Below are 27,855 nucleotides of genomic sequence, written 5' to 3' on the forward strand. Positions count from 1 at the left end.
AGAAGATATCCTCTCATCGTTTCAGTAGTCCAGTATTATTTTAAGTCATATATATCATGTGCATGACCGGTGGTTGGCGGTGGGTTTTAATTCTTGGAAATTTTCAGATAGAGGTGATGATGTCATGTCTTTGCTGTCCTTTGCTAATTTTTTTGGTCAATCATCGTCTGACCCTTTTTTATAGATTCCGTGATCGTAATCTTTATCACATTGTATAGTAAAGAATTATTTTAAAATTTAAAATTTAAAATTAAATACAAATAATACCTAACGAAAACTGACCGTACAATATATGATGAACGGTCACGATCACGGGATCTCTAGGATCCTAGGGAAGGATCCGCCAGCTAGTACATGTAGGGTACGTTTGTTGTACAGGACTATCTCGGACTGGACTAGCTTCAGGGACTAAGCTGGATTGGCTTAGATTAGACTAATCTGGACTAACTTAGTGAAACGTTTGGTGCAGTCTCGGACTAAAAAGCATGATAACGAAAAACCATCACATTCATCACCCAAATGACCAACAAAGCAATTGAGAACAAAAATCATAAATTTTTTATTATATAAAATTATAAAATTTTCATTTAATAAATAATGATGTTAGGAGCTACACATGATATGGAGTCAGCGAATGAAGTACAATGTTGTGTATACAAAATGTATATATACGTTCTATATGATTTCTATTCGGCATACAAACTCAACTCAGGATCTTCTCCCTTCTTCCAGTAACTGGTGGAATGGTGCACTCGAGTCTGGACTCTCAATATCTGTTCTTCGCATATCAAATACGAAGAGAGCTTAACCTCGTGGCTGAAGATAAGGACACGCCAACATTCCTCTATGCACCCAACATGTGGAAATGCACTTGAGGTGCCCACCCATCCAGCTGGTTTAGGAGAGGTAAGGACTGCTAGTAACAAATTGAAGCTGTGACAATTCCTACAAGACCTCCGCCAAAGACGTCCTTCCAATGATTCAGTAATCATCACACGAGAGATTCCCACGACAGCAGCACATAGTGATGGAAGAAATACAATACAAAGCTTTGCATAATAGCCTCTGTGATCAAACACTTTGATCTTCCCAGACAAATACTATGCAAGAAAACCAAGAACTGCAAATAAAACTGAAGTATTTCAACACAAGGAATCAAACAACAACAATTTTCTGCATTTATTTACATAAGTGAGATTAAATGAACAATTGTAAAAAGCAATTGAAATAGAATCGAAGGGATATGAACGGGAAAGTACAATAGACCAAAACAAATAACTAAACCCAGTGCACCAGGATACTGCCATGGCAGCCATTGCAAAGTCATTGCAAAGTAGATACATAGACAAACAATTAATGAATTTGGCTCCAAGTTTTCGAATTTTATTTATTAATAATTTACCAAAAACAACACCCAAACTCCAAAGCTTTGCATCTGCATCCCAATTCTTTGTCCTTAATACTAGTTTTCTAATCAAAAGCCTTGCATCTACATCCAAAGCCTTGCATATACATCAAATTGTGGACGTGATAGGAATAGACAAGAGCACCACATGCTGAGGCACACAATTCTTTGTCCTTAATACTAATTTTCTAATCAAAATTTACACCATAATTATCATTTTACTTTCCTCATATAACACCTAATTACTGATATTAATATGAACAAATGTGCATCCCCGTGCACCAGGCTACTGCTATTGCAAAGTATTATAGTCATTGCAAAGTACAACAAACACCATGTACAACTGAAGAATGTAAATTTATCTGCTCAAATAAATTGATTGAGACACTTTTAAAGCGTCACAGTGATCGTTTCACAGTGTTAGCACATGTCTATTAGTAGTTGGCAATGCTCAACACTTTTTTCTTTGGTAATGAGGAGTTGGTCATCTCAGGCTTCCATTATTGGTAAAAACAAAGTCTACGTGAAAATGATGTCAAGGTGAATTTTTAGGCATGCATGTTATATGAGTTTTGGCAGTGTTAGGCGCACATACCAGCTGATCACAGATATTTGTTGACAAATATGTAAGCAAGTCAGATTTTCAAAGAACAAAAAAAGTCACCATTAGATCTTAAGATTTAATACGTAAATTATGTTAATAGAAAATTTACAATACAAACGTTGCAAATTACAATATGAAAAATAAACGAGTAAAATATAAAACCCACCCACTAAATTAAATTTGATTAATAAAACGTTCCAATGAAGAGTAAGAAGAGCCACCTTCCACCAAGGTTTTCTTGCTCTTTTCACTCATCTCCTTCACTCTTTTCCGTACATCACCGTCGCGCTCCATCGCTTGCCTTATCCCTCTTTCTATATCTTCTGCACTCACCAACACGTCACTGTCCTTCCTATAATCCAACTTAATCTCCACTGCCAATCCCAATTCCTTAACCAGTTGAAAGGCATTCAGGTTTTGCTCCGCGTACATTGGCCACGTGGCAATCGGCACCCCGTTCCATAAACTTTCCAACGTGGAATTCCACCCGCAATGTGATACAAACCCTCCGATCGCCGGATGGGCCAGGATGGCCGCTTGCGGGGCCCAACCTATCACCTTCCCAATCGGAGCTGTCCGATTAAGAAACCCTTCGGGCAAGACTGCGTTTAGATCCGCATAGTCGCTTGGCATAGCTATCTTGCCTTTAGGTGGGGGCCGGCGTAGGGACCACAAAAACCGCTGCCCGCTATGCTCCAGCGCACAAGCTATCTCTTTCACCTGGGCCTCACTGAAACTTCCCATGCTCCCAAAACATAGGAACACCACCGACAAAGAGGGCTGATCATCGAGCCACCTGAAGATATCCGAGCCCTTATTTTCATCACATCTTTTGAGGTTCAATAAGGGCCCCACTGGATACACGGGTGGGATTTTATCATCAAAATCAAGATAATGAAGAGCATGCAAATCCAGCTCCAAGAATGTATTTACCAAAATACCCTTGATTTGTCTACACCTGCTGGTATAGTTGAGGATTGATTCGGTGATCTCTTTGTCCGCAAACGTACCGGGCAAGACTGCGGCAGGGCAAGGGTTGATGAAACTCGGGACGGCCAACTCAGCGCTCGAGCGCGTAAACTCAGTTATATCTATGCCGCCCTCGTCGCGAAGCAATTGAAAATGGAACAAAAGTGCGAGCAGCGAAGCGTTGGAGGTGAAGAACGCGTAGGAGGGAACCATGAATTCGTCAGCCACGTCAACTAGGGTTGCGCATAAAAAGTCGAGCACGAAGCCGGCAAGCCGAGGCCTCGACATCGACTCAGACTGATCTGACTCAGAAAGTAAGTTGACAACGGCGTCTCTGATGTGAGTTTTGTGATTTTCGACGAGGATTCTGATCAAGGACCCGTGTTTGGGGATGGCTTCTTGTTTGTCCGGTTGGGCTTCGGGGAGGTTAACGAAGTTGATGCGGTGAGAGATTGAAGAGTCAGCGATGGTGAATGGTTGGTCGTAGGGAAGCTTCATGACGAGGACTGTGATAAACAGTTGGTCGTCCCGAGCAACGAGTTGCTCTGCAATCTCGATCGCTGATACGATGTGGCCGATAACCGGGCCGGGAACGACAACTAGTTGTGCTGGTCTCTTCATCTTTTCGGAAATGGCAATGAAAAGCTCAGCTGTTTTATTTAGAAAAAATGTTTCATATTATAGTAGAGTGGTGTGATGTCATGCCTTCGCTCACAGTTTCTGAATTACTGGACAAGTCAAGATCTTAATTAGTTTAATATTGGAATGACGGAAATCAAGCCAGAGGATAAAACAAAAGGTTATCAGATTTGATTTTGGTCGCACTACTAGTCGTAGGCCAGTGCAACTGTTTTGCCATTATTACAAGTCGGTCAAAGAGTAGGAATTGAAAAGATATATTATGGATTAGCACAACCAATAAAGTTTCACTATGATATTCACAAACATCATTTTACTTTTTTCATATTCTTTTAATTTTTTGTAATCGGATTGGATGAATTGAAAAAGATCAAATGATAGAAATTAACAAGAGATGTAGGAGAAGTAAAAAATGATGTGTGGATAACACACCCCTCACTTTTTTACTTGGTCTATGTTTTATATTGTCTTCAGTAGAAAGTTTTGTTGAGAGTTATATATTAGTTAAAGTGTAAATAGTAGTTCATTGTTTCACATTGGTGAAGTACATATGTAATACCAATTGTAACTCCTATATATACTCCACTTTGGAGATTAATGAATGTATAAGAAATTCCCAAATATTGTCATATATATTTTTGGTATTTACCATGTTTAGTTTAATATTAGTATTTACCATGTTTAGTTCAATATGGCATCAAAGCAGTTCGCTCTTGGTGACCTATGTGCTTTAATTTTGTGCCCACATTTTTCGTAATTTCCTTCGTAAAAAAAATTTTAAAAAAAAAAAAAACAAAGTGAATAGTGGCGCTACAGTACAGTGCGTGAACAGTTGTCTGCTTTGTGAACAGTGGTCCTCTACAGTGCCGTAAAACAGTGATTACTACAGTCGTGAATAGTGCTCTGCTACAGTGTCATAAACAGTGCTCTGCTATAGTATCTGGTAAATTGTTTTCATTCCGCTGCATATCTTTTGTGCCTTTATTGTTCGCGATTTTTGTTCAATAGCTCAATATAATCATAGTGTTATTATGCATCTTGGTGGAACAAATAAATGGATAATAGATACTGGGGACACTGATCATGTGCCTAGTGACCCTAGAGTGTTTGATGAGTTATGTGATTATGTTCGTGATTCGTATGTTACTAGTGCAAATGGAGCACATTTCCTTGTGAAGGGTGAAGGCACTATCTTTCTAACTCCTACCTTATCATTGGTCCGTGCTTTACTTGTTCTTGATCTTAAGTGCAATCTTTTGTCGGTAGGAAAACTTCTTGATACCTTATATTGTTCTGCTCACTTCTACCCTACGTATTGCTATTTTCAAGATATTCAAACTCAGAAGATAATTGATCATGGTAAAAGAATAGGGGGTTTGTACATCTTGACTATGGAGGATACTGTTGTTTCTGGTTTAAATAATCATCAAGTTTTAAGTGCTAAAGTGGATGACAGACATCAAATTTGGTTGTGGCATCGACAATTGGGACATCCATCATTCAGTTATATGAAACATCTATTTCCTTCTTTGTTTCGCACTTGTAGTGATTCAGAGTTCAAGTGTGAAACATGTGTTATGGCTAAGAGTCATCGTGCTTCATTTCCTGTAAGTGATTCTAAAGCTACTTTGCCATTTGATTTGATACATTCTGATGTATGGGGTCCAGCGAAAGTTACTTCTAATGGATTCCGTTAGTTTGTTACTTTTATTGATGATTGTACTAAGTTAACTTGGGTGTTCTTGATGAAGAATAAGAGTGATGTTCCGTTACTTCTTCAAGAATTTTGTACAATGGTGTCTACTCAGTTTCAGACCAAAGTTAAGGTCTTCAGGTCTGATAACGGGGGAGAATATGTGAATCACACTTTGGCATGTTTTTTTCGTGATCATGATATTATTCACCAGGCGACTACTCCGTTTACACCCCAACAAAATGGTGTGTCTGAATGAAAGAATAGTCAAATAATGGAAGTTGCTCGCTCATTGATGTTGGATAAATGTGTTCCTAATCATTTGTGGGATCATGCTGTTTTGGCTGCTGTGTATTTGATCAATCGTGTTCCAAGTAGGGTTCTTGATTTTCAGACACGGTTTGATGTGCTACAACAACATGTTTCTCTTGTTTCTGTATCAAATATTCATCCGAAAGTGTTTGGGTGTATTGCGTATGCGCATGTCTACTCTCATCAGCGGAGTAAACTTGATGCACGTGCTCTCATGTGTGTATTTATTGGGTATGCTAACAATCAGAAAGGCTATAAGTGTTATCATCATCCGACTTAAAAAACTTATATTACTATGGATGTCACCTTCCATGAGGAAGTTTCGTATTTTATGAAGCCCTCTTTCGACTCTCCACTTCAGGAGGAGATGGGGAGTGAAGTGCAGATTCGAAAAGATGATATGGATGATGTGTTACAGGCAGAGTTGGGAACATAACCTATTATGTTGCGTGATACTAATCAGTCGACTACAAATAGTGATCGGTCACCTATTATTCCCTGAACTATTTCTACTGACGATATATCAGATGTGCCCAGCGAGTTGCCTGTTAGTATGTCTGACGAATTACCTTCTAATGATCGGTTGCCTGCTGCTGATATGTCTAACGAGTTGCCTGATAATGGTTCGTCCAATGATGATTCTTCTAACAGTTTGGTACAAGATGGTGGCATACATGAGGTAAATTCTGACGATTCTTCTACTTATCAGTTGCCTCCACGAGCTAATCGTGGAAAACCTAAAGTACAATATGAGCCTGATATGCATGCCAAAGCCAAATATCCTATCAACAATTATGTGTCTACTCATCGTTTATCCAAACCATATGCATCTTACATATGTCAGCTATCTAGTGTATCAATTCCAACAAAATTGCAAGATGCCTTGTCTGACCCTAAGTGGGTTAATGCCATGCAAGTTGAGATGAAAGCTTTGGAAAAGAATTCTACCTGTGATTTGGTTCCTTTACCAAACGGAAAAAAAAAGCCGTTGGATGTAGATGGGTGTTTACTATTAAGCACAAAGCAGATGGTTTTATTGACCGGTATAAAGCTAGATTAGTTGCTAAGGGTTATACTCAAACCTATGGGGTGGACTATCAGGAGACATTTGCTCATGTTGCCAAACTTAATATTGTGCATGTTCTTCTGTCCTTAGCAGCAAACCAGGATTGGCCTCTGTTGCAACTTGATGTTAAGAATGTTTTCCTTCATGGTGATCTTAAGGAGGAAGTGTATATGGATCTCCCACCTGGTATTGGAACATCTCCTGGAAAAGGTGTTGTATGTAGGTTATGAAAGGCTTTGTATGGTTTGAAACAATCTCCTAGAGCGTAGTTTGGGAGGTTTACAAGTTCAATGAAGAAGTTTGGGTATATCCAGAGTCATTCAGATCATACTTTGTTTCTAAAGCGACAAAATGGTAAGCTAACTGCATTGATTATTTATGTTGATGACATGATAGTGACTGGTGATGATCAGAATGAGATACAACGTCTTCAAAAGTACCTAGCTATTGAGTTTGAGATGAAAGAATTGGATGAATTGAAGTATTTTCTTGGAATCGAGGTTGCACGATCCAAGCATGGTATTTTTCTGTCTCAACGGAAATATGTTCTTGATTTGTTAGCTGAAACAGGTATGTTAGATTGCAAACCTGTTGATACTCCGATTGAGCAGAATCATCGTCTGGGCTTATTTCCAGATCAAGTTCCTACTCATAAGGAACGGTATCAGAGGCTTGTGGGGAGATTAATTTATTTGTCTCAAACTCGCCCTGACATTGCTTATGCAGTTAGTGTGGTAAGTCAGTTTATGCACTCACCTAGTGAAGCTCATATGGATGCAGTAACCCGTATTTTGAGGTACTTAAAGATGGCTCCTAGCATAGGCCTGTTTTTCTCCAAGAATGGTCATTTAAATGTCGAAGGGTATACAGATGCAGAATGGGCAAGTACTATCACTGATCGGCGATCTACATCCTGATACTTTACGTTTGTGGGTGGTAATTTAGTTACTTGGAGAAGCAAGAAACAAAAAGTGGTGGCTAGGTCAAGTGCAGAAGCTGAGTTTCGTGGTATGTCGCATAGTGTATGTGAGTTGTTGTGGTTAAAAAAATTGTTGAGAGATCTTGGGTTTAACCCCAAAGGTGCTTTGAAACTTCATTGTGATAACAAGGCTGCTATTGAGATTGCTCATAATCCAGTGCAACATGATCGAACAAAACATGTGGAGATTGATCGACATTTCATTAAGGAAAAATTGGATGCTGAAATTATTATGTTTCCGTTTGTGAGATCTGAAGATCAACTTGCTGATGCTCTTACTAAGGCTGTGTCTAATAGTGTGTTTTCCAACTCGCTTGACAAGTTGGGCATGCGTGACATCTTTGCACCAACTTGAGGGGGAGTGTTGCGAGTTATATATTAGTTAGAGTGTAAATAGTAGTTTATTGTCCCACATTGGTGAAGTACATATGTAATATCAATTGTAACTCCTATATATACTCCACTTTGGAGATTAATGAATATATAAGAAATTCCCAAATATTGTCATATATATTTTTGGTATTTACCATGTTTAATTTAATATTAGTATTTATCATGTTTAGTTCAATAAGTTGAAGAACTGAAAATCGACATGATGCACACTAAGTCAAGATTTCAGTTACTAAGCACATCAATGTTGTGCTAGTTTAAATCGATACAGAATCCGACGTGTATTGTTCATTTGAAGATATTCGATAATATTTGAACGATAAGAGGGGAAGAGGAGGAGAATTTCACAAGTCCAAACTTCTGTACCCAAAACTATACGTAGCGTCTTTGTGCTCTATCTATTTGAGTGACAAGTGTTTTTTTACTTAAATTCATCCAACACCATTTAAAAAACAAAAACAAAAAACTAAATAGTAAAGAAGAATAAACACAAGATCCCCCTAATCCCACCCACCCCAACGCTACCTTGCCAGCAGACTCCCTCTCCTCCTCACCTGTCATTGTCGGCGAGCATGTCTGATAAGTTTCCCAAACCTTTATGATGACATTGATGACGCTTCTTACATAGAACCCAGAACTATTTCCGCCCCAATTGCAAAAACGCACAACCCAAAATTAGAAAAATTGACATAGTATTGAATTTTGAGAGGATTTTTAATGAATAAACCATGCCCTCTCTCTTTCTTGTCTCTCTCTAACCCACAACTATTTCCACTTGTTAATGTTCAAAATTGTAAGGTTAACAAATTTAAATAAATGATATTAGATGGACTGATGAGATGGGTTGAGATTAAATGGACTCAATGAAGTAAGTGGTTTATCCCTAAAAAAAATGGGCTACATCTACTGTGTTGCTCTCAATATGATGATTTCAATGCCATATAGTGCACAATTAATACATTCATTCTATTATCTCTTATTTGTCTAACCCCCATTATAGAGGTATTCACCCCTTTATATAAGCCTTGTCCCTTTGAGGCCTCTCAAACAGACATTTAAAGTACCAACCACTTATACTAGCATACTAACAGTTTTTCACATAATCGAACTGGCCTTTGTCGACGAAATGATGTATTGGCAATCGGATAACACACCTTTTAAAGACTAAATGGCCCACGCTTCTCGCTCGAACCTCGGTTGCTCTGGCTTGCCTTTGTGTCCCATCGTAGACCTCTGATGTTTTCTACACTTTGTTGAAAAGTCCAAGTAGCACTTAATTAAGTAATCTTATTCTTGGAGACTTGTGCTATAAGATGTCAGCATGCCCATGTGTTCTTCTCAGTCAGCAGCCTCTCTCTCGTCTTGGTCAGACTAAGCATGCGGGCTAGTTCTCTGAGGATTCCTTGGGCCTCGGGTTTCCTAGCATTTCCTTGTGCCTATGTGTTGCCCCTAAAAACTACCAAGCCTACGTGGTACACATGCCAAGTAATTAAAAAGCTAACTACGTCATTCGGTTGTGTAAGGTGTGCCAACTCAACGGTCGACCTTGGTCGGTGAGTAAAATAAGTTGATGTTGCATTAGGCGCACTGCTGACTTCTGATTCTCGCGACTGCGGCCGAGAAAGGAACACGTCTCGGCCTTCGGGTTCTAGAGCCTGAAGACAAGGCTACTAATTCTGCGAAGTTCAATATCAAATTCAACTCTCAGGGTGTCGAATGTAGTAACCTGGTAACACCTCACTTTACAAAAAAGGCTGATGAGATGACCTCTGCCAATAAGGACTCGAAAATTCTTTTTGACCAAGATTTGAATAGGTAACCAGTTGGTCTCGGAGCAGTGCTATTTATCCAAACTGAAGATGTTCACAGGTTGCCTTCACAATGATGTTTATCCAAACTGAATATGTGTTGACGAAAAAGGAAAATAAAAATCTCAAGGTTGTTGAGAGGTTTCGCATAGAGCAAAAGTTTGTGCAGGGCAGTTTATGTGTTGAATTGGAGAGGCCTTTTTAGTCGTCTGCCGCTCGGTATTAATAGAATCAAAACTCTTAGACGTGTTGTAGAATCCAACCAGTGAACATCCAACTATCTTTGATGATAAATCACAACCATCCTTTATCCCAATCTCAATTGCCGCAACATCAAGTAAAATCACAACTGGACAAAATGGCATATGCCATCTTTTATCCCATATTTCCACGTGCATGGGTTCATAAAATCAATAGCACCTTTATTGGCTAATTATCTAAGCAAGTTACCCCGTGCTGGATAAGTAACCCAATCTCCTCCACCTCATTAACCAACCAACGATGGTCATCAGATCATCTTTATCTAAACCAACTAACTTTGATCAAATTCCAATGATAATACGATCCCATATTTATCTCCATTGTATTTGTATAAATGCATGGAAGATAGTCTGCCATACTCTAACTCCATTCATGATAGTCATGCTATCTATCCATGAGATTGCAGCAGTATTAATTCACACGATATCGTATCAAATCACCACGACTTTATCACCTAGTTGTGCTCTAGATAATTCAATATATTATTACGAGATAATTATTATGATAAAATTCACAAAATTATTCCTTAACAATAACTAAAATTATTCTGACTCGGTCACCTAATGGCTTAGAACTTCGTTCACTCAATAGCCTCGATCGTTCAGGCCGATTGTGTAATTTTGGGTCCAAACACTATGTCCATGGGTGGGCCCAAAATTCCCCTAACTCCTTCGTCAAGGGGTTACTTGTTCACAAATACGTACCCTCTAGCAAATCTAATTTTCAACCAAAATAATATGACACACCCCAAACCCGATATCCCCACATACTAGGGTAAGCATGTGTTGGCCGACACCTGAGGGTGACGAAGCCATTTTTAACATGCATACCAATAAAATATGAAATTAAAACAAATTAAACCAAAGCAGAATCGTGTTCAAAGCATACAACTACTTAAGAATAATGTGAAAGAATTATAATAGAAGGTACGAATAAAGGAATGAGTCATACACTGAGAAAACTCGAAGATGCCTAAGCGAAAGTGCCTGATGCCGGGATCATGTGCCTCGATCCTAACTCCTGAAGGGCGCAAAAACAGAAAAGATGAGTGGACCATAATTTATATTAATACTAATAGTAAGAAAATTGTTTTATTTATGAACGTAATAACCTCCTGTTTTGAAAACACATATATAATACTACATATATATTTTATGGAAAAACCCTAGCATGCCATGTAGAACATTCGTAAAACATGTATGTAAAACCAGTGCTAAAAAATGGTAATCACGCCCGAAGGCAATTCTGTAAATCATCTGTAAATCTCGTCAGTGAAGTACTCAACTAGGGGTATCATAGTCACCCCAAGGCAGTACATGTCCATCACCCGAAGGTGAAGCTGAATAACATGTCCATCACCCGAAAGTGAAGCTATATAACCTGTCCATCATGACACGCCCCGACCCTGATATTCCCCGAATACCAGAATAGACACGTGCTGGCCGACACCCGAGGGTGACGAAAGCCATTAATTGATACAAAAGCTAAGAATAAGAAATAAATAAGGGTTATGAATTTAAAATACCAAGAATTTATAATTTAGGAACGTGCTCAGAGCATACAATTAAACCTAATCACTAAAAGGAATTAAGATAAAATTTAATGAATAAAGGAGTGAGTCCTACATTCGAGAGGATCCGAATATGCTGCTGCAGAAGTGTTTTGACGCCGGGATTAGGTGCCTTGATTCTAAGTCCTGAATGGGGGCGCAAAACAAAGGTGAGTGGACCAAGTTTATATATATATATAATAATAATAAAACAATTATCAAGATACTAACCCCCAAAGTTTATATAAATGAAAACTACTAGCATAATAAGTGATGAATTTAATAAAAATCCTAGCATGCCAAAGTATCTCAAAAAGCCATATCGCGGAAAATCAAAACAGTAAACGTCTCGTAAATCGTCTCGTAAACGCGGTGTGCTGCTAGAAAGATCACTGAATAAATATAACTCCCGGCCCAATGCCTGCACCTCAGTCTCTGTGCCCGTAGCCAGAGATAACTCCCTCCCGGCCCAATGCCTGTCTCCGTGTCCCTCAGCCTTTCGCTAGGGATTATTTCTCCCGGCCTACATGCCAACACCAGATCCTCGCCCCAGGCGGCATAGTGTCCACTAGGTACGCACAAATAGTTACGTCTCTCTTAAATAACCACTTCATAGCATAGGTTACCGAATATCGTCTACGCTATAAAGAGGGGTTCAAAAACATGTTCTAGCATCCTATCGTCATCTGTCAGATAGTCTACCAGTTCATGATTTTTATAGAAAATACGATATATAAAAATATAGCTCAAAATAGGCTAACAATTAATTCCTCACCAAAACACGAGACGATAATCAATATATTAAAACAACAGGCTCCACATAAATCAGATCATAAATTCGTAGGCATGCTAATCAATTATGCAATTAAACTATGAAATCATGTAATTTTAGAAGGGGTCCACTCACAAATATTCCTTAGCAGAAGAGTCGCGCGAATAAGGATTTAGAATTTCTCCACTAGCAATTTTACCTAAGAACAAGAATGTATAATTAATAAAATGATTTTTCTAAAAGATTGGTTTTGAATTAATTTAAATAAGGGATTTGGGATTGGATGGGTTTAGGGTTTTTAATGGGTTTTGGGAACCTAGGGCTCTAGAATTAAAAGGGGATGGAAAGGGGTTTGGGCATTAAGCCCAAACATATAAACTTAGCCACACACGCACACGGGCACAAGGCCCTCAGGCCTCACTACAGAAAACAGGGCTTTAAGCCCTTGATTAAAAACCGGCCCAAGGCCAAAACAAAAGCTAGGGCCCGAGCCCTTTGGGCTTTAAAAAATTTAAATAATTAAAAATAAAAATGGAATGGGTTAGGGTACTGGGCTAAGGCAAAACGGGCTGGAGGCCCATGGGAAAGGAAATGGGAAAGGCCGGTTGGCCTGTGGCTTGCCGAGAGAGAAGGCCGGAGCTGCTACAGCTCCGGTCACCTGAAAACTGGAGCTTCAAGCTCCGATCTAGGTACGAACGTGAAGCACAAGGAGAGAGGAAGAGATTTATACCTTCCAAATGTCGTAACTCGGTCGGAGGTGACCGGGAAAGTCCTCGGGGTGCACGGGTTCACCGGAAAAGTGGGTGTGCTCACCCACGACCGTTCCGAAGCAAAAACCTACGTAAAAAGGTAAGGTTCAAGCTTCTAAATCACAACCAAACCAAGAACTAGGTACGAGAGTAAGAGATTTGAGACCTACCCGACGGAAAAATGGGGAAAACTCGCCGGAGCTTTGCTCCGTGCCGTTGAGCCGCAGTGCAGGGATCCCTGGTTCGTTGCGAGCCTCTCTTCGATGGTGACTCGGTCCTAGTGAGTCCAGGGGAAGAGAGAGATGCGAGAGGTTGAGGGAGAGAGGTACGGGATAGCTGAGAGGGAGAGAGCTAAGGGAGAGTTACGGGGGAGAGAGACGAAGAAGGAAGAGAGAGACCGGGGGAAAACAAAAAAAATTATAAGGTGGGCCCTACGGGCTCACCAATTAAGACCTTAAAACAATTTTTAAATAAAATGGGGTTGGGGTGTTTCACATCACCCGAAGGTAAAGCTATATAAAATAGCATACATCCACACTGACACTAGCCGTGGCTAGTGAAGTTATCCAACACTGTTTATGGCAGTGAAAATGGAGGTATATAATATATCATATCTCACTCCTCCATTATCTGTGTCCTATGGCCAAAGACATATATACACGTGGTGTGCAAATGTACCGTATGATAACCCACTAGGTTAGTACCAAAAACATATCTTAAAATCTCATATCAAAACCAGAGCTCATCAAAACTCAAAGCGTCATCTCATGAATCCATAATATAAATCATGATCAAAAGCCACATAATTTGTATATGTAAATCCATAATTCATCACCTTTAGTGAAATGTAGGTTTGATAAATAATAACCTTCGTAAAAATAATTCAAATAATTCAAATAATTCTTAATTTCTCTTAAACCATAAATATAGAAATCTATAAAGGCATAATATAAATCCATAATATAAATCACATTCAAATCGTGAAATAGATCGTGCATGCTAGGCTAATATTTATAAAACATATAGTTTAAGAAGGGGTCCACTCACAAATTTTATTGCCTGAGAACCGCTCGAACTAGTGAGGATGACGTCGTTTCCTGCCAACGCGCATAAACACAATTAGGGACCTTTTAGTAAAACTATACCTAAACGATAGAATTTGGGAATGGACGGTGGATTTGGATTCAGCACGTCGGAAAACCTAAGGAGGGACCTCTGGTTTTTCCCCCACGTGCTGCCGCACGTGGCAGCCGGCCACCCCGACTCGTCGGAAAATCGAACAACTCCAAAAATTTTCAAATTTTACAAGAATGAAGATCTCAATGAGAAGAATAACTTTTGTACCTGGGCCGAGTCCAATTCGGCCAAGAAACACCCCCAATCACCCTCGAATCGTCGGAAACCCTAAAATAGGTGAACCCCGATTCGTCGAATTCGTAGCTCCACCGCCCCCAAACTTGTTTGGGCTTTGATCCAGACCTCGAAGGGAGTTGAACAAGGGTAGTGGTCGATGGCGGTGCTTGCAAAAACGATAGATTTTTGCCGATCTTCCCATGGTGCCGCCGGTGGTACCCTCACGAAACCAAGGTTAAAAATAATTAGATTTAGGGTGGAACTTGAAGAAGAAGGTCGTGGAGTTGGTTCTAGGTGGTTAAGTGAAGTGATTTGCTGAAAAAACAAACGAAAAACCGTCGGATTCCATAGTTACCGTTCGGGTCGAGTTGAAAAATGAGAAACGGGTCGTGGATCCTGTGGTTCTCATCTCCCTCATTTCCCCTTCCTTCTTTCTTCTCCCATTGGTCATCATCCATCCCCTCTACCCTGGATTGGTCCTCATCCCCTTCTTTCACTCATATTTCTTTCCATCTCAACCGTATTTCTCCCTCATTTCTCTTCTTTCTTTTCCATCACAGCCACACATGTGGCATCAGATTGGTGTTCCAACAAAATTTGGAGCCTTCCAAATATATCGTCAAATGACCATTTTGCCCTCAACTTTGTTCGTTCATAACTTATTCGTTATAACTCCAAAATACGTTCGTGTTCGTAGCGACAAATACTACGAGTATACACCAAGAAAATGGATCTTACGTGACATGATAAGGCGGTCAACAAAAGTTAACGTATTAGCCTCGAATGGCATTTTCGTAAATTTCGTAAATTTTCATAAATTTACATTTTAAAATGAAGGTTTCCACTTTCCAAGAGGTCAAAGGCAGTAATAGGACCGGACTCCACCTTGGATTATGTGAGAAACATGGGGTGGTGGGTTACATAGAGTAATTAATTGGTTTTCAACCACCCACCGCTGAGTTGTCTATTTTTTATTTACTTATCTACTTAAAATAATGTTTTATGAGGATATATAAATAATGTTTTGTTGTCTTCTATTTTAAATTACCATATTATCTACTTAAAATACTCACATATATATGTATGTTCTTCTTTTAAAAAAAAACATAATACTCAATAATTATATATTAAATTTAATTAACCTACTTTAAAAGAATGATAAATTACCATATTATCTACTTATCCCCTTAATTAACCTTAATAATTATATATTAAATTTAATTATCCTATCTACATTACTATATTTCCTTATTTTCCTCCTATTTTGCATTTTATATGGTTTTAAATTGTCAACTTATTGTACATGTGTCATCCGACAATACTCCTCACTATGGTTATATGACAGACATGCTTAATTTGTTTATAAAATTTGGACTTGTTGGATACTCTTTTTGCATTTTATCATTCTTTTATTATCTTATCCATGGATTTCATACAAGTATAATTTTTTGTAAGTATCAATATGCACTTATTTACAAGATATACAAGAAATTTACTTAAATCCTCCTAGGCCGCCTAGGCGCTAGGCGCCAACCCGCCGTTCGACTAGCGCCTAATGTTTTTTAGAACCTTGGTAAAAGAGTAACAGAGACCAAAAAAAACCACACATAAAATGAATGCAGAGGATTTAATCACATACGTAGACAAAGAGTGGGGCTAGCTGTGACTATTTGTTTTGGTAGTGTATAGTGTGTATAGCAGCTGATGAAATAGACAGCTCATATTAGTGAACTTAAGTCCCTCATGATTCCTTGAATATCACGCAACTGCGAACACAAGACTTATCTGCATTTATTGAGGTCAGAAATGGGGAAGTGTATATATATTCTCCCGCATAGGATCGATGGATTACAAGTTTACAAAAAACACCATGTAGAGCACAAGAATGTAAATTTATCTGCCCAAAATAAATTGATCGAGTGTTAAAACACGTCTATTAAGTTATTAGTTGGCAATGCTCACAGTTTGTAATGAAGAGTTGGTCATCTGGAGCTTCCATTATCAGTTAAAAAAAACTCTATGTTGAAAATGATGATCCAAATTAATTTTTAGGCATGCATTAGGCACACATGCCAGCTGAATTGATCAGTACAGGGCCATTTTCTGAAAATCTCGACATCAAGGTTACTTGTTCACACATACGTAAGGAAGTAAGATTTTTAGAGAAGAAAAAATGTTACCACAAGATTTTGAGATTTGATATGTTGAACTACGTATTACAACGAAAAACTTATAATACAAACGTTGCAAATTACGTAACGTAAAAATAAGCGAGGAGAATATAAAAGCCCCCCCCCCAACCCAATTAAATTTTATCAATAAAACGCCCTAATGAAGAGTAAGAAGAACCACCATCCACCAAGGCTTTCTTGCTCTTTTCACTCATCTCCTTCACTCTTTTCCTTACATCACTGTCAAGCTCCATCACTCGCCTTATCCCTCTTTCTATGTCTTCTGCGCTCACCACCACGTCGCTGTCCCTCCGATAATCCATCTTAATCTCCACTGCCAATCCCAACTCCACCACCAATTGAAAGGCATTCAGGTTTTGCTCCGCGTACAATGGCCATGCGGCAATCGGCACGCCATTCCATAAACTTTCCAACGTAGAATTCCACCCGCAATGTGATACAAACCCTCCGGTTGCCGGATGGCCTAGGATGGCCGCTTGCGGGGCCCAACCAATCACCTTCCCAACCGTAGCCGTCCGATCAAGAAACCCTTCGGGCAAGACTGTCTTTAGATCCTCGTAGTCGCTTGGCATAGCTCTCTTGCCTTGAGGTGGGGGCCGGCGAAGGGACCACAAAAACCGATGTCCGCTGTGCTCTAGCGCGCACGCTATCCCTTTCACCTGGGCCTCACCGAAACTTCCCATGCTTCCAAAACACAGGAACACGACCGAGAAAGGAGGCTGATCATCAAGCCACCTCAAGATATCCGAGGCCTTATCTTCATCACTACTTTTGAGGTTCAATAAGGGTCCCACTGGATACACGGGTGGGATTTTATCACCAGAATCAAGATAATGAAGAGCATGCGATTCTAGCTCCATGAATGTATTTACCAAAATGCCCTTGGTTTGTTTATACTTGCTGACGTGGTTGAGGGTTGATTTGGTGCTCTCCATGTCCAGAAGCGAACCAGGCAAGACTGCGGCAGGGTAAGGGTTGATGAAACTCGGGACGGCCAACTCAGCGGTTGAGCTCGTCAACTCAGTTATATCTATGCCCCCCTCGTCACGAAGCGATTGAAAATGGGACATAAGTGCAAGAGCCGAAGCGTTGGAGGTGAAGAACAGGTAGGAGGGAACCTTAAATTCGTTGGCCACGTCAATTAGGCTTGCGGAAAACATGTCGAGCACGAACCCGGCAAGCCGAGGCTTCGACGTCGACTCAGACTGATCTGACTCGGGGAGTACGTTGATAACGGCGTCTCTGACGTGAGATTTGTGATTTTCGACGAACATTCTGAAGAAGGACCCGGGATTGGGGACAATGTCTTGTTTGTCCGGTTGGGCTTCGGGGAGGTTGACGAAGTTGATGCGGTGAGAGATTGAAGAATCAGTGTTGGTGAATGGTTGGGCGTAGGGAAGCTTCATGACGAGGACTGTGATAAACAGTTGGTCGTCCCGAGCAGCGAGTTGCTTTGCCATCTCGACCGTTGATACGATGTGGCCGATGCCTGGGGCGGGAACGAACACTAGTTGTGCTGGTCTCTTCATCTTTTGAGAAATGGCAATGAAAATCTGAGCTGTTTTATTTAGAAAAACTCTTTCATTTTTATACGGTGATACGGTGTGATGTCATGCCTTCGCTCATAGTTTCTGAATTTCAAGTCAAGATCTTAATTACTTTCAGTACTGGAAGGACTTGGGCATCAAGCTTGTCTGCTTGAGGATAAAACTAAAGGTTATCAAATTTGATTTGTCAACTACTGGTGTAACATGTGTGACACGATTGTTTCGGAAATATAAAACAAAAGGATATTTTAAAATACATTTAACCAACTGCTGAAATCAAATAGAATCAAATTTAATGGTAAAAAAAAAATCTCACGGTCCAAATTTAAATTTAACAGCTAAAATAATTTAAAAAATAGGCATTTTGATTCAAGTCCAAAATATTCAGCTATTTTCAAATCTAGTCCAGTTTTATTTAATTTGTTATTATACCTGTTTTGCCCCTTAGAGTAAAAATAAAAATAGATTTAAATTTCTTAAATTTTAAATTTTAAATGCCTTTATCTACCCACTTTCTAATTGAAACATTTTAAAAATTCATATACAACAAATATGATAAGTTTATTAAAAATTAAAAATTTGGAGAGGTAAGAAACCTGTGAAATCAATATAATTAATCTATAATATAGGTATATTATAAAGAAGAAAAACATGTGAGGTAGATTATGAACAAAAACCTATGATATAGGTCTACAAAAGTATTGTCTACCTCAATATATACCTATTATATAGGAAGACATATACTTTATACCTAGAAAGCAGATATACTCTACAAACTATGAGCAAAAACCTATGGTAAAAGTTGATAAACATTTAATTTGAGATAAGTTATAAAAAATATAAAAAAACATGTGATATATATTGTGAAATCCCGTTTCTGGATATCATTGTTATAATCCACATATTCGTATTATTGAGACTTTATATTATTTTACAAGAAATTATATTAATTTATTTGAATTTAGATTTTAAATTAAACTAGTTACGAAGTTGAAGTTTGGAAATTAATTATCTAAAATTCGTAGACCTTTCTAGGTCACAATTTATATTTTTGGATAGATCTCGAAACCACGAACGCATAGGCGAAAGCCGTTTGCGAGTCCGGATTATAATGGTAAAGTTGCGGACATCTAAAGTTGTGTTTCTAGACTATAGATTTTAATTTTCTTTAAAACTCCCCGTGGAAATGGTGACCAAGGAAAAAAAGGGAGGACCAACCCAATTCATGGGGGAGTTTAAGGGAATCAATCAGGAAAAAGAAAAGAAAAAAAAAAAGAGGGGAGTTGCGGGAGAGACGGGAAAAAAAAAAGGGGGGAGAGACCAACTGGAGGAGGGGAGAGGAAAGGGAAGAAAATGAGTGACCAATGGGGGAAGCAGAAGGAGGGAAAGGAAAGAGGGGAGGAAACACACAACCCGGACCCCCTTCCCCTTGACCCGACTTTCCTCGACCTGACCCGCACTACAACAAATTCAGACGGGTTTCCCGTCCATTTTTCCGGCGATTGACAACCTTCCACCCCTACCAAACAACTCCCCAGCCCTCCCTCTTCCATTTCCACCCGAAATTAGAAGGAATTTGGTTTTGTTTTGGTGGAAAACAACGCGACGAGATTTATGGGTGTTGGCGGCAATTCCACCGTTTTTGTAGATATCGCCGATGACCACCACCCTTGTCCAACTCCTCTTGAGGCCTGGATAAAAGCCCAAACCAGTTTGGGGGCGGCGGAGCTACGATTTTGACAAATTGGAGAACACCCAATTCTAGGGCTCCGACGGGTTTATGGCAATTGGAGGCTTTTTCCGGCCAAAATGGACTTGGCCACAAGTATAAAACTTGCTTTACTCATTGAGAGCTTCATTTCTGTAAAATTTGGTAATTTTTAAAAATAGTTGAATTTTTCCGACAAGTCGGGGCTGCGGGTGTAGTGGCGGCCTGGCCAATGGGTCGAAGACGTCCTTTTAAGTTCAAATAAATGCCTTGGTTTCATAATTAATATTTGTATGACGTAATTTGATTGTTTGGACTTAGTTCATTACGATACCTTACTTGGTCAAAATATAAATCAACGATCCGACCATTGGATCGTCACCAAACCTTAATGCGTGATAGAACATAATATTTGTGCATCATAGAAACTTACGGATCGGGAATCCGACGTATGAATCTTCCCTAATTGGATTTCTAAGTTGGTAAAATAAATTGTTGACCGCCACTTAATTCTAGTAATTGGTGGAGATCCGATCGTCGGATCGCGATGGGAATTTAGTATGTTGTTCTAGAAGCATAATGTGGACTTTGGGAAGTTATGGATCAGAAATCCGATGTGTGGATCTTTAGGATCAAATTACGTAGAGTTGTGGACCCTATCGTTGACCAAGAGTTGATTTGTGGTCAACACGTCTCGAAACGTTTTAAATAACAAAATTAGTACTTCGGAACTAATTCAAGTCTAGTGGGCCTATATTGGTGAGATAGTGACTTGAATGCATGAGATATAATTATTATCTTAATTTCTTATATTAGTATCATTTGTGAATATGAATTGGTCTTATAAATATGATTTCTATTGAAATGTGAACTTTATATATTTAGCCATAGACCTATGCTAATTAAATATGTTTTGGCTTGTGTATTGATGATGTTTGTGGTATCTATGTGTTTAATTAACTTTTTAATAATGGGAATGACAATTATGGGATCTAAATATTGTTTGATAATTAATTGGGTATGATTGCCAAATGAATACCTATTCGAACTTGGCATTATTACCTAGCATGAGATGGAGATGAAATTCAGGAAATGAGTTAGGTACTTTATTAGATTTTTAGTAGAAATAGTAATTGAGGGAATTCCCTGTGTTGTGCTCCATATGACTAGATGATGGTTGATATGTGGAATCGATAGCATGTATGTGTATAACTATGTATAACTTTTATGCTTGTATGATAAGATAGTTAGTGGTCATGAGAAGTTGATAGTGCAAGTGATTCCGTTGAGTGATGGTTCGGAATCATATCCTTGTTTGGATTCCGTTGAGTGGTCCAAAGTCGCATCACTTTACTTGTTGGTTTCTTAGATTTGATATCAGCTACAGAGATGTAAGCTTGGCTTAACTGTGTCACTCTAGCCTTAGTTTTAGTATATTTGTGAGCAATGGTTTTGAGAATCTTGTGGATTGAATTAGAAAAGCTGTTGAACGTTTGGGTGACTCCTTCAAGATTTTCTATGATTTCTTAAAGTATGAATTTAGAAGATATGGTTATAGTTGTTATTATTCTGGTCAAATTAGTTAATTAGTATGGATAGAGAATTGTATTGTGCTTCGTCGGTTCTTTGATATGATATATGTTGTGAATTGCGGTATCATGTTGCGACATAATGACTTATATAGAAGATGGAAGGGAAATCATGATTTTCAGGTGGGTTTGTTATGTAACCCTGAGTCTAGTAATTTCATGGTTGTCAAGTTATATTGATTGATTGAGAAATGTTATGCCTTTCGGCTTAAACGGACTGTGTTATATGTCAATTGTAGTGCACGATGAACTACGAATGGCTTGATCCCTAGGTAGGGTACGTAGGCAGTCTAACGAGAAGCTTACATGCAGCCATAAAGTGCACAAATTTTACTACGCAATTCGAGGCATGTGCTTGCTATATATCTCGGAGACGAGTATGTTAGATATATGGTTATTTGATGACGTCACGTGTCAATCATGGACGTACGTCAGGATCGGGACGTGACATATATAGTTAGATAAAATACTATTAATCTATAATACTATTAATATATGTACAGGGTAGATTGATAAAATAAAAAATTCAAGTAGATAAACACCAACGAAACCAAATGTGGTATCTGGATGACTTTCCCACATCATACCTTGCATATGAGCCACAATGTTTAGTTCACTTTGGTACCGTTTGGTACGCAGACGGGACAGGACAAGACGGAATGAAACAAAGGTTCCATGTTATGTTTGGTACGCGCAGGATGGAACGAGAAGATTGTTCCGTTCTGCGTTTGGTACTCGTTGGACGGAACGGAACCAAAAGATTAAATGACTAACTTACCCTTGTTCCATATGTTGTTTGGTACAATGTTTATGCGTGGGACGGGACGGGACAATTTTATTTTATTTTATTTTTGAACTTGTTCATATTTGAACACATATATGCTCATCTATGATACATTTTTTACACTAGCACATGGCTAAAGATATATTATGCCATGACCACCGGTCTGCAAGCATCTCTGGTCCTCGCTGACATTGCGAATTCAAAAATAAGCAAAGAATAAACATTGTATAACTGGAGCAGACATTCGGTAGGGATTCAGATAAACTTGATCCATATTAAAGACGTCTTAGTTGCATTCAAATTATTTGCCCAATAGCAGAACAGTTTTACACGTTCTCCTTAATCTAAATATATAAGCACATAACAAATTTAAACAGTAGGGCATTGACAAAGATCGACTCCATGCTGTGGAACTTAAATCCACTAGGATAAATCATGAACAAAATTAACACGACCATAGGTCAAACAATACATCAGTCGTGCAGTGTTCCCAGTATATCCTCATCTCGATATAGATGGTACCTAAAACAGCAAAAAATAAATAAAAAATAATGAGCATCTAATCGGACAAAGGAAGTGAATGTCGAAAGAAATAATACAGAAGTAAATGTTCTCAAAACTGCATCTATTTCTCAATCCTGACTAGTTTCACAAGTTCTTGTAACATACGTAACATAGTATGCATTCTCAAATGTTGTTCAGTGTCACACACAGAAATCCAAAAACACATGCTAACTAAAGCACACCTCTGCTTTACTGCAAAGATGCCTACTTGAGTCAATTCGCCAAATTGTAATCCTAGTAATAATACACATACAATGGATAAAAGCACACCTGTTTACAGAGAGCGATAAAAATAAGACACATACATACAAACCCCATGGACAGTCATTCGTGTAAGAGAAACAAGTAACATTTCACTATGTATTGTATCCATATGTTGGTTTATCTGAATGTCGCAAATTTGCAAGATCCATGTGTTGTATCTCACTGGACAAAATAGATAACATTTCACTATGTATTATCCAAGTACTACAAGGTGACAAAATAGAAGCTGAGAATCACTTGAATGAACTTACTAATGTGATCAGTTGTCCTTTCTTCTTGTCTGTCTGCCTTTGAGCTTTTATTCAGTTGATAAGATTCTTCAACAAAGTAGAGGGTATGCACCAAAACCTAACAAAGTTAGACCTTAATTATTAGATACATACGAACAAGCATCAACTGTATACTCAACCTATAAAAGAAAGGGCAATCGAAATAAAGAAAACACTAGAGCAGAAAATTCCACCTTCCACAATTGCTAAATTAATGTATGAGTAATTACAGCAATATTGGCTTCTAATCAATGTGACATAAACCTCAAAACTAGCTAGAAGACTGAATCGCATTCATAATTCCACCAATATACGACATTCAGATCAACCAGCACATGGATATGGCATAAATTTACTTGACCAAAACCCTACAGAATGAGATTACTTTACACTGGTGAGGGTAGCATCTGGAAGTGAAAATGATAACCAAACTGTTGCAAATCTGCAAGAGCACATATTTTCTATTTCTACAGAAAATTTATCAACATTATTAGTTCTTTTCACCATTTAATTTCCATAACTTTCGTGCTACTAAACACAAAATAAACATGACAGAAAAAACATACAGATTAAGAAGCAAACTTACTCGAATTGATAGGCATAATCGACGAGGTCGATGTTGGGAATAACAACAGGGCCTCTCGAAGGACATGCACGAAACGATTTTCTCAGAGGAAGACGATTGTTCTCTGCAGGATCAAACATTCTCCTAAAACAATATGACTGATTTGTGGATCAAATTAAAACCCAGAAATCCCAGAAATAAATCAGAATGCAGAAATCCCAGAAGTAAATCAAAACCCATAATCGATTAAACCCAGAAATCGATAAAAACCAGAAAACGTTCAAAACCCACTAATAATTTCACAAATCTTCAAAACAAAATCGAAGAAAATGAAGAAGAGGAAGTGGAAGAGGAAGCCCTGAGAGCTACAAAAAAACAGATTGAACCTGGAACGGAGATGCAGATCTGAAGATGCTACACGGAAGAGGATGAGGAGGAAGGTTCGCAGAGCTGCTACACGGAAGAGTTGCGAAGGGGAAATGCAGAGCTGCTACACGGAAGAGGATGAGGAGAAAGGTTGCGAAGGGGAGATGCAAGGGTGAAGAGGCTACACGGAAGAAGATGAGGAGTAAGGTTACGAAGGGGAGATGCAGAGGTGAAGAGGGTCAGCGGCTGAGAAGAAGAAAAGATAGTTTTTAGGGTTTGTTGTATGATTTTGATGATGTAAATTTTGAAAAAGACAAGGAGCATTTTTGTCTTAAAATGTTAAAATTTTCTGTCCCGCGGACGTGGAACAACTCGTTCAGAGGGGAGGTGGAACATAAAATCATTCAAAACTTGTCCTGTGAAACAGCCCGTTTCACTCGTTTTAGGTGCACCAAACGTGGAACGGAACGCATCGTCCCGTTCCGTTCCGTCCCGTCCCACGTACCAAACGCGACCTTTAAGCATGATTAAAACGGACACGAGAATTAAATGCAAAAAGTGTCATGCATCATTCAAAACAACACCCAAGTAGAAGAATCATCATCCTGTTGTTGTAGAGCAACAAGTACCATGATAGTATGTTTGAGTTTCTCTCAGAAAAGTTGTAGCGCAACCACCTTCAACTCATGGTGGAGCAACAATGCAGTCTTCCATGTTGCAACAACTTTAGCATAAAGGGGGAGGATACTCCACCTGATGCCCAACAGCAGACGCAATAGACATCCCCTTCTCATCCCTCATATATAATCACCCCAAAATCACCCAACCAATAATTCTTACGAGAAAGTTTAAGTTATTAACAGATTAGTTCAAATCCTATAATTAAGGAATATGTTCAATTACTAATCCTAAAACTAAAGGATTAGGTGCATTTACATATTTATAATAATTTATAATCTTAGGGGTATATTGGTGTGAAAAAAGTAAATATGTTGATGTGAAATCCTAGTCATCAAACCTATTTCACATGACACGCTCCGACCCTGATATTCCCCGAATACCAGGATAGACACATGTTGGCCGACACCCGAGGGTGACGAAAGCCATTAATTGATACAAAAGCTAAGAATAAGAAATAAATTAAAAATTTAGGAACGTGCTCAGAACATACAACTAACTAAAGTTCTAAAAGAATTAATATAAAATTTAATAAATAACGGATGTGGTCCTACACCGAGAGGACTCGAATATGCCAAAGTGAAGACGTTGACGTCGTGATCGTATGCCTCGATTCTAAATCCTGAAAGGGGGCGCAAAACAAGGGTGAGTGGACCAAGTTCATATATATATATATATATATATATATATATATATAATCCGAAAACAGTTATGAACATACTAACCCCCAAGTTTATATATAATGAAAACTACTAGCATAATAAGTGATGGATTTAAATAAAAATCCTAGCATGCCAAAAGTATCTCAAAAATCATATTACGGAATAACATCGCGGAAATCAAAACAGTAAACATCTCATAGATCATCTCGTAAGCCCGGTGTGCTGCTAGAAAAATCACTGAATAAATATAACTCCCGGCCCAATGCCTGTTTTGTGGTCTCTGCGCCCGTAGCCAGAGATTACCAACTCCCAGCCCAATGCCTGCTTCGTGTCCCTCAGCCCGTAGCTAGGGATTATTTCTCCCGGCCTATCTGCCAACACTAGATCCTCGCCCCAGGCGGCATAGTGTCTACTAGGTACGCACAAATAGTTACGCCTCTCATAAATAACCATTTCATAGCATAAAGTCATCCATCGTCTATACTATAAAGAGAGGTTTCTAAAACATGTCCTAGCATCCTATCGTCATCCATCGGATAGTCTACCAGTTCATGGTTTTTATAGAAAATACGATATATTAAAATATAGCTCAATATAGGCCAACAATTTATTCCTCACCAAAAACACGAGACGAAAATCAACATATTCAATAAACATGCTTAACATAAAATCAGAACATAAACTCGTAAGGCATGCTATTCATTTATGCAATTGAACTATAAAATCATGTAATTTTAGAAGGGGTCCACTCACAGTACTTCGCCGTCGAAAAGTCACGCAACTAGCAAAGACAGAAATGCCACTATAATTGCCCCTAAGCACATAAAGAGTCTAATAAATAAAACTATATAATAGCAATTGAATTTGGGAAAACGGACATTGGAAACGGATTCAGAACATCGAATTACCATATAAGAAGGGTCCTGGTTAAAAAAAAGACTCGAAGGCCTTAAGCCTAAGGATTTTGGGTTTCTAGATAAAAAGGATTGGGTTAAAAAAGGTTAGGACCTATTAAGTTTTGGGTTTGGATATGTTAGGTACAAAAGGGGTGGTTTGGGCTTAAGCCCAAATCCACACACACACGGCACACAACATACACACACACACACACATACTACACAAACACACACACACACACACACTCACAGCCCAAAGGCCTCACAACCAAAAGGGTTGGGCTCGGCAGGGAAGGCCCAAAGGCCTTGGGTTTCGTGGGTCGCCGGACCCAATGGGAGAGAAAGCCAGAAATCGGCCTGAAACTGCACAACCTTTAAACGGCCATAACTTTGTCACAACTCAACGAAATCAAGTGAAACAAGAACGAAAGTTGTAGTTATCGAAGAGATGAAGAGAATGGTACCTCGCACGACGTCTAACTCGCCGTGGTTTGGCCGGAAAACGCCTCGAAAGCTGTCGGACTCGCCGGAAACTGGGTAAGATTCAAATGAGTATAACTTCTTCAATACTCAACGAAATTGGGTGAAACAAAAATGAAAGTTGTAGTACTCAGGGAGATGAAGAGATTGATACCTTAAATGCCGGCCAACTCACCGCGGTTTGGCAGGAAATGGCCTCGAAAGGGACAGTGCTCGCCGGAGGCTCCTGGGATTTCGTCGTCCTTTCTACAACGAGAGAGAAAACTGCAGAGGTTTTGATGGTGACGTCCTCAGCAGATGGTGTGGTTGAGTGTTGCTTAGGGAAAAGGAGTTGCAGGATTTCGTCGTCCTTTCTACAACGAGAGAGAGAAAACCTGCAGAGGTTTTGATGGTGATGTCCTCAGCAGATGGCGTGGCTGAGTGTTGCTCGGGGAAAAGGAGTTGCAGCGAGGGAGAGAGATGAGGTTCGAGAGAGAGACACGGGAGAGTTGGAGAAGAGAAGAGAGAGAGAGACCAGGGGAAAACAAAAAAAATCATAAGGTGGGCCCCACGTGGCTCACCATTTAAGAACTAAAACTATTTTTAAAATATAAAAGGGGGTTGGGGTGTTTCATCACATAAATGACTATTTTTAATTCTGGCTCACAAAATAGGATCTATATCAATTTTCCCCTAAAAAAAATTATTTAACTCAAAATTCACCAAAAAAATAATCTATAAATACCTATGTATTTGTTCCAAT

General features: G+C 39.0%; 2 protein-coding genes and 2 long non-coding RNA genes across 7 annotated transcripts; all 4 read right to left on the reverse strand.

The window, feature by feature from the left end:
- Positions 1-535: 535 nt before the first annotated feature.
- Positions 536-13,613, reverse strand: LOC103441429 (UDP-glycosyltransferase 71A16-like). Of its 3 annotated transcripts, none has more exons than XR_003776106.2 (6): positions 13,367-13,613; positions 13,178-13,284; positions 12,583-12,646; positions 11,752-11,822; positions 11,078-11,146; positions 536-1,120 (listed from the first exon to the last, which is right to left on the reverse strand). XR_003776106.2 is itself a non-coding variant. In XM_029108135.2 (6 exons), the coding sequence occupies exon 6, from the start codon at positions 3,597-3,599 to the stop codon at positions 2,184-2,186; it is 1,416 nt and encodes a 471-aa protein (XP_028963968.1). In that variant the 5' UTR covers positions 3,600-3,706; positions 11,078-11,146; positions 11,752-11,822; positions 12,583-12,646; positions 13,178-13,284; positions 13,367-13,613; the 3' UTR covers positions 2,072-2,183. The 3 variants fall into 3 exon arrangements, 1 of the variants encoding a protein (XP_028963968.1); XM_029108135.2 differs by lacking the exon at positions 536-1,120 and adding an exon at positions 2,072-3,706; XR_003776107.2 differs by lacking the exon at positions 536-1,120 and adding an exon at positions 8,349-8,694.
- A 3,241-nt stretch (positions 13,614-16,854) lies between these two features.
- On the reverse strand, positions 16,855-18,270 carry LOC103441425 (UDP-glycosyltransferase 71A15). Its single transcript, NM_001328974.1, is given in 1 exon segment — positions 16,855-18,270. A coding segment is annotated over 1 exon segment (1,416 nt).
- A 4,372-nt stretch (positions 18,271-22,642) lies between these two features.
- LOC103441426 (uncharacterized) lies at positions 22,643-24,703 on the reverse strand. Of its 2 annotated transcripts, none has more exons than XR_003776108.2 (4): positions 24,418-24,703; positions 24,053-24,189; positions 23,449-23,545; positions 22,643-22,891 (listed from the first exon to the last, which is right to left on the reverse strand). It is a non-coding gene; the product is annotated as an uncharacterized lncRNA (long non-coding RNA). The 2 variants fall into 2 exon arrangements; XR_011584086.1 differs by having other exon boundaries at positions 24,053-24,175; positions 24,418-24,658.
- An 855-nt stretch (positions 24,704-25,558) lies between these two features.
- LOC114826972 (uncharacterized) lies at positions 25,559-27,407 on the reverse strand. Its single transcript, XR_003776109.2, has 4 exons — positions 27,268-27,407; positions 27,098-27,166; positions 26,491-26,551; positions 25,559-25,697 (listed from the first exon to the last, which is right to left on the reverse strand). It is a non-coding gene; the product is annotated as an uncharacterized lncRNA (long non-coding RNA).
- Positions 27,408-27,855: the final 448 nt, after the last annotated feature.

This window comes from Malus domestica, chromosome 09 (assembly GCF_042453785.1).
Source record: "Malus domestica chromosome 09, GDT2T_hap1".
Lineage (NCBI taxonomy): Eukaryota > Viridiplantae > Streptophyta > Magnoliopsida > Rosales > Rosaceae > Malus > Malus domestica.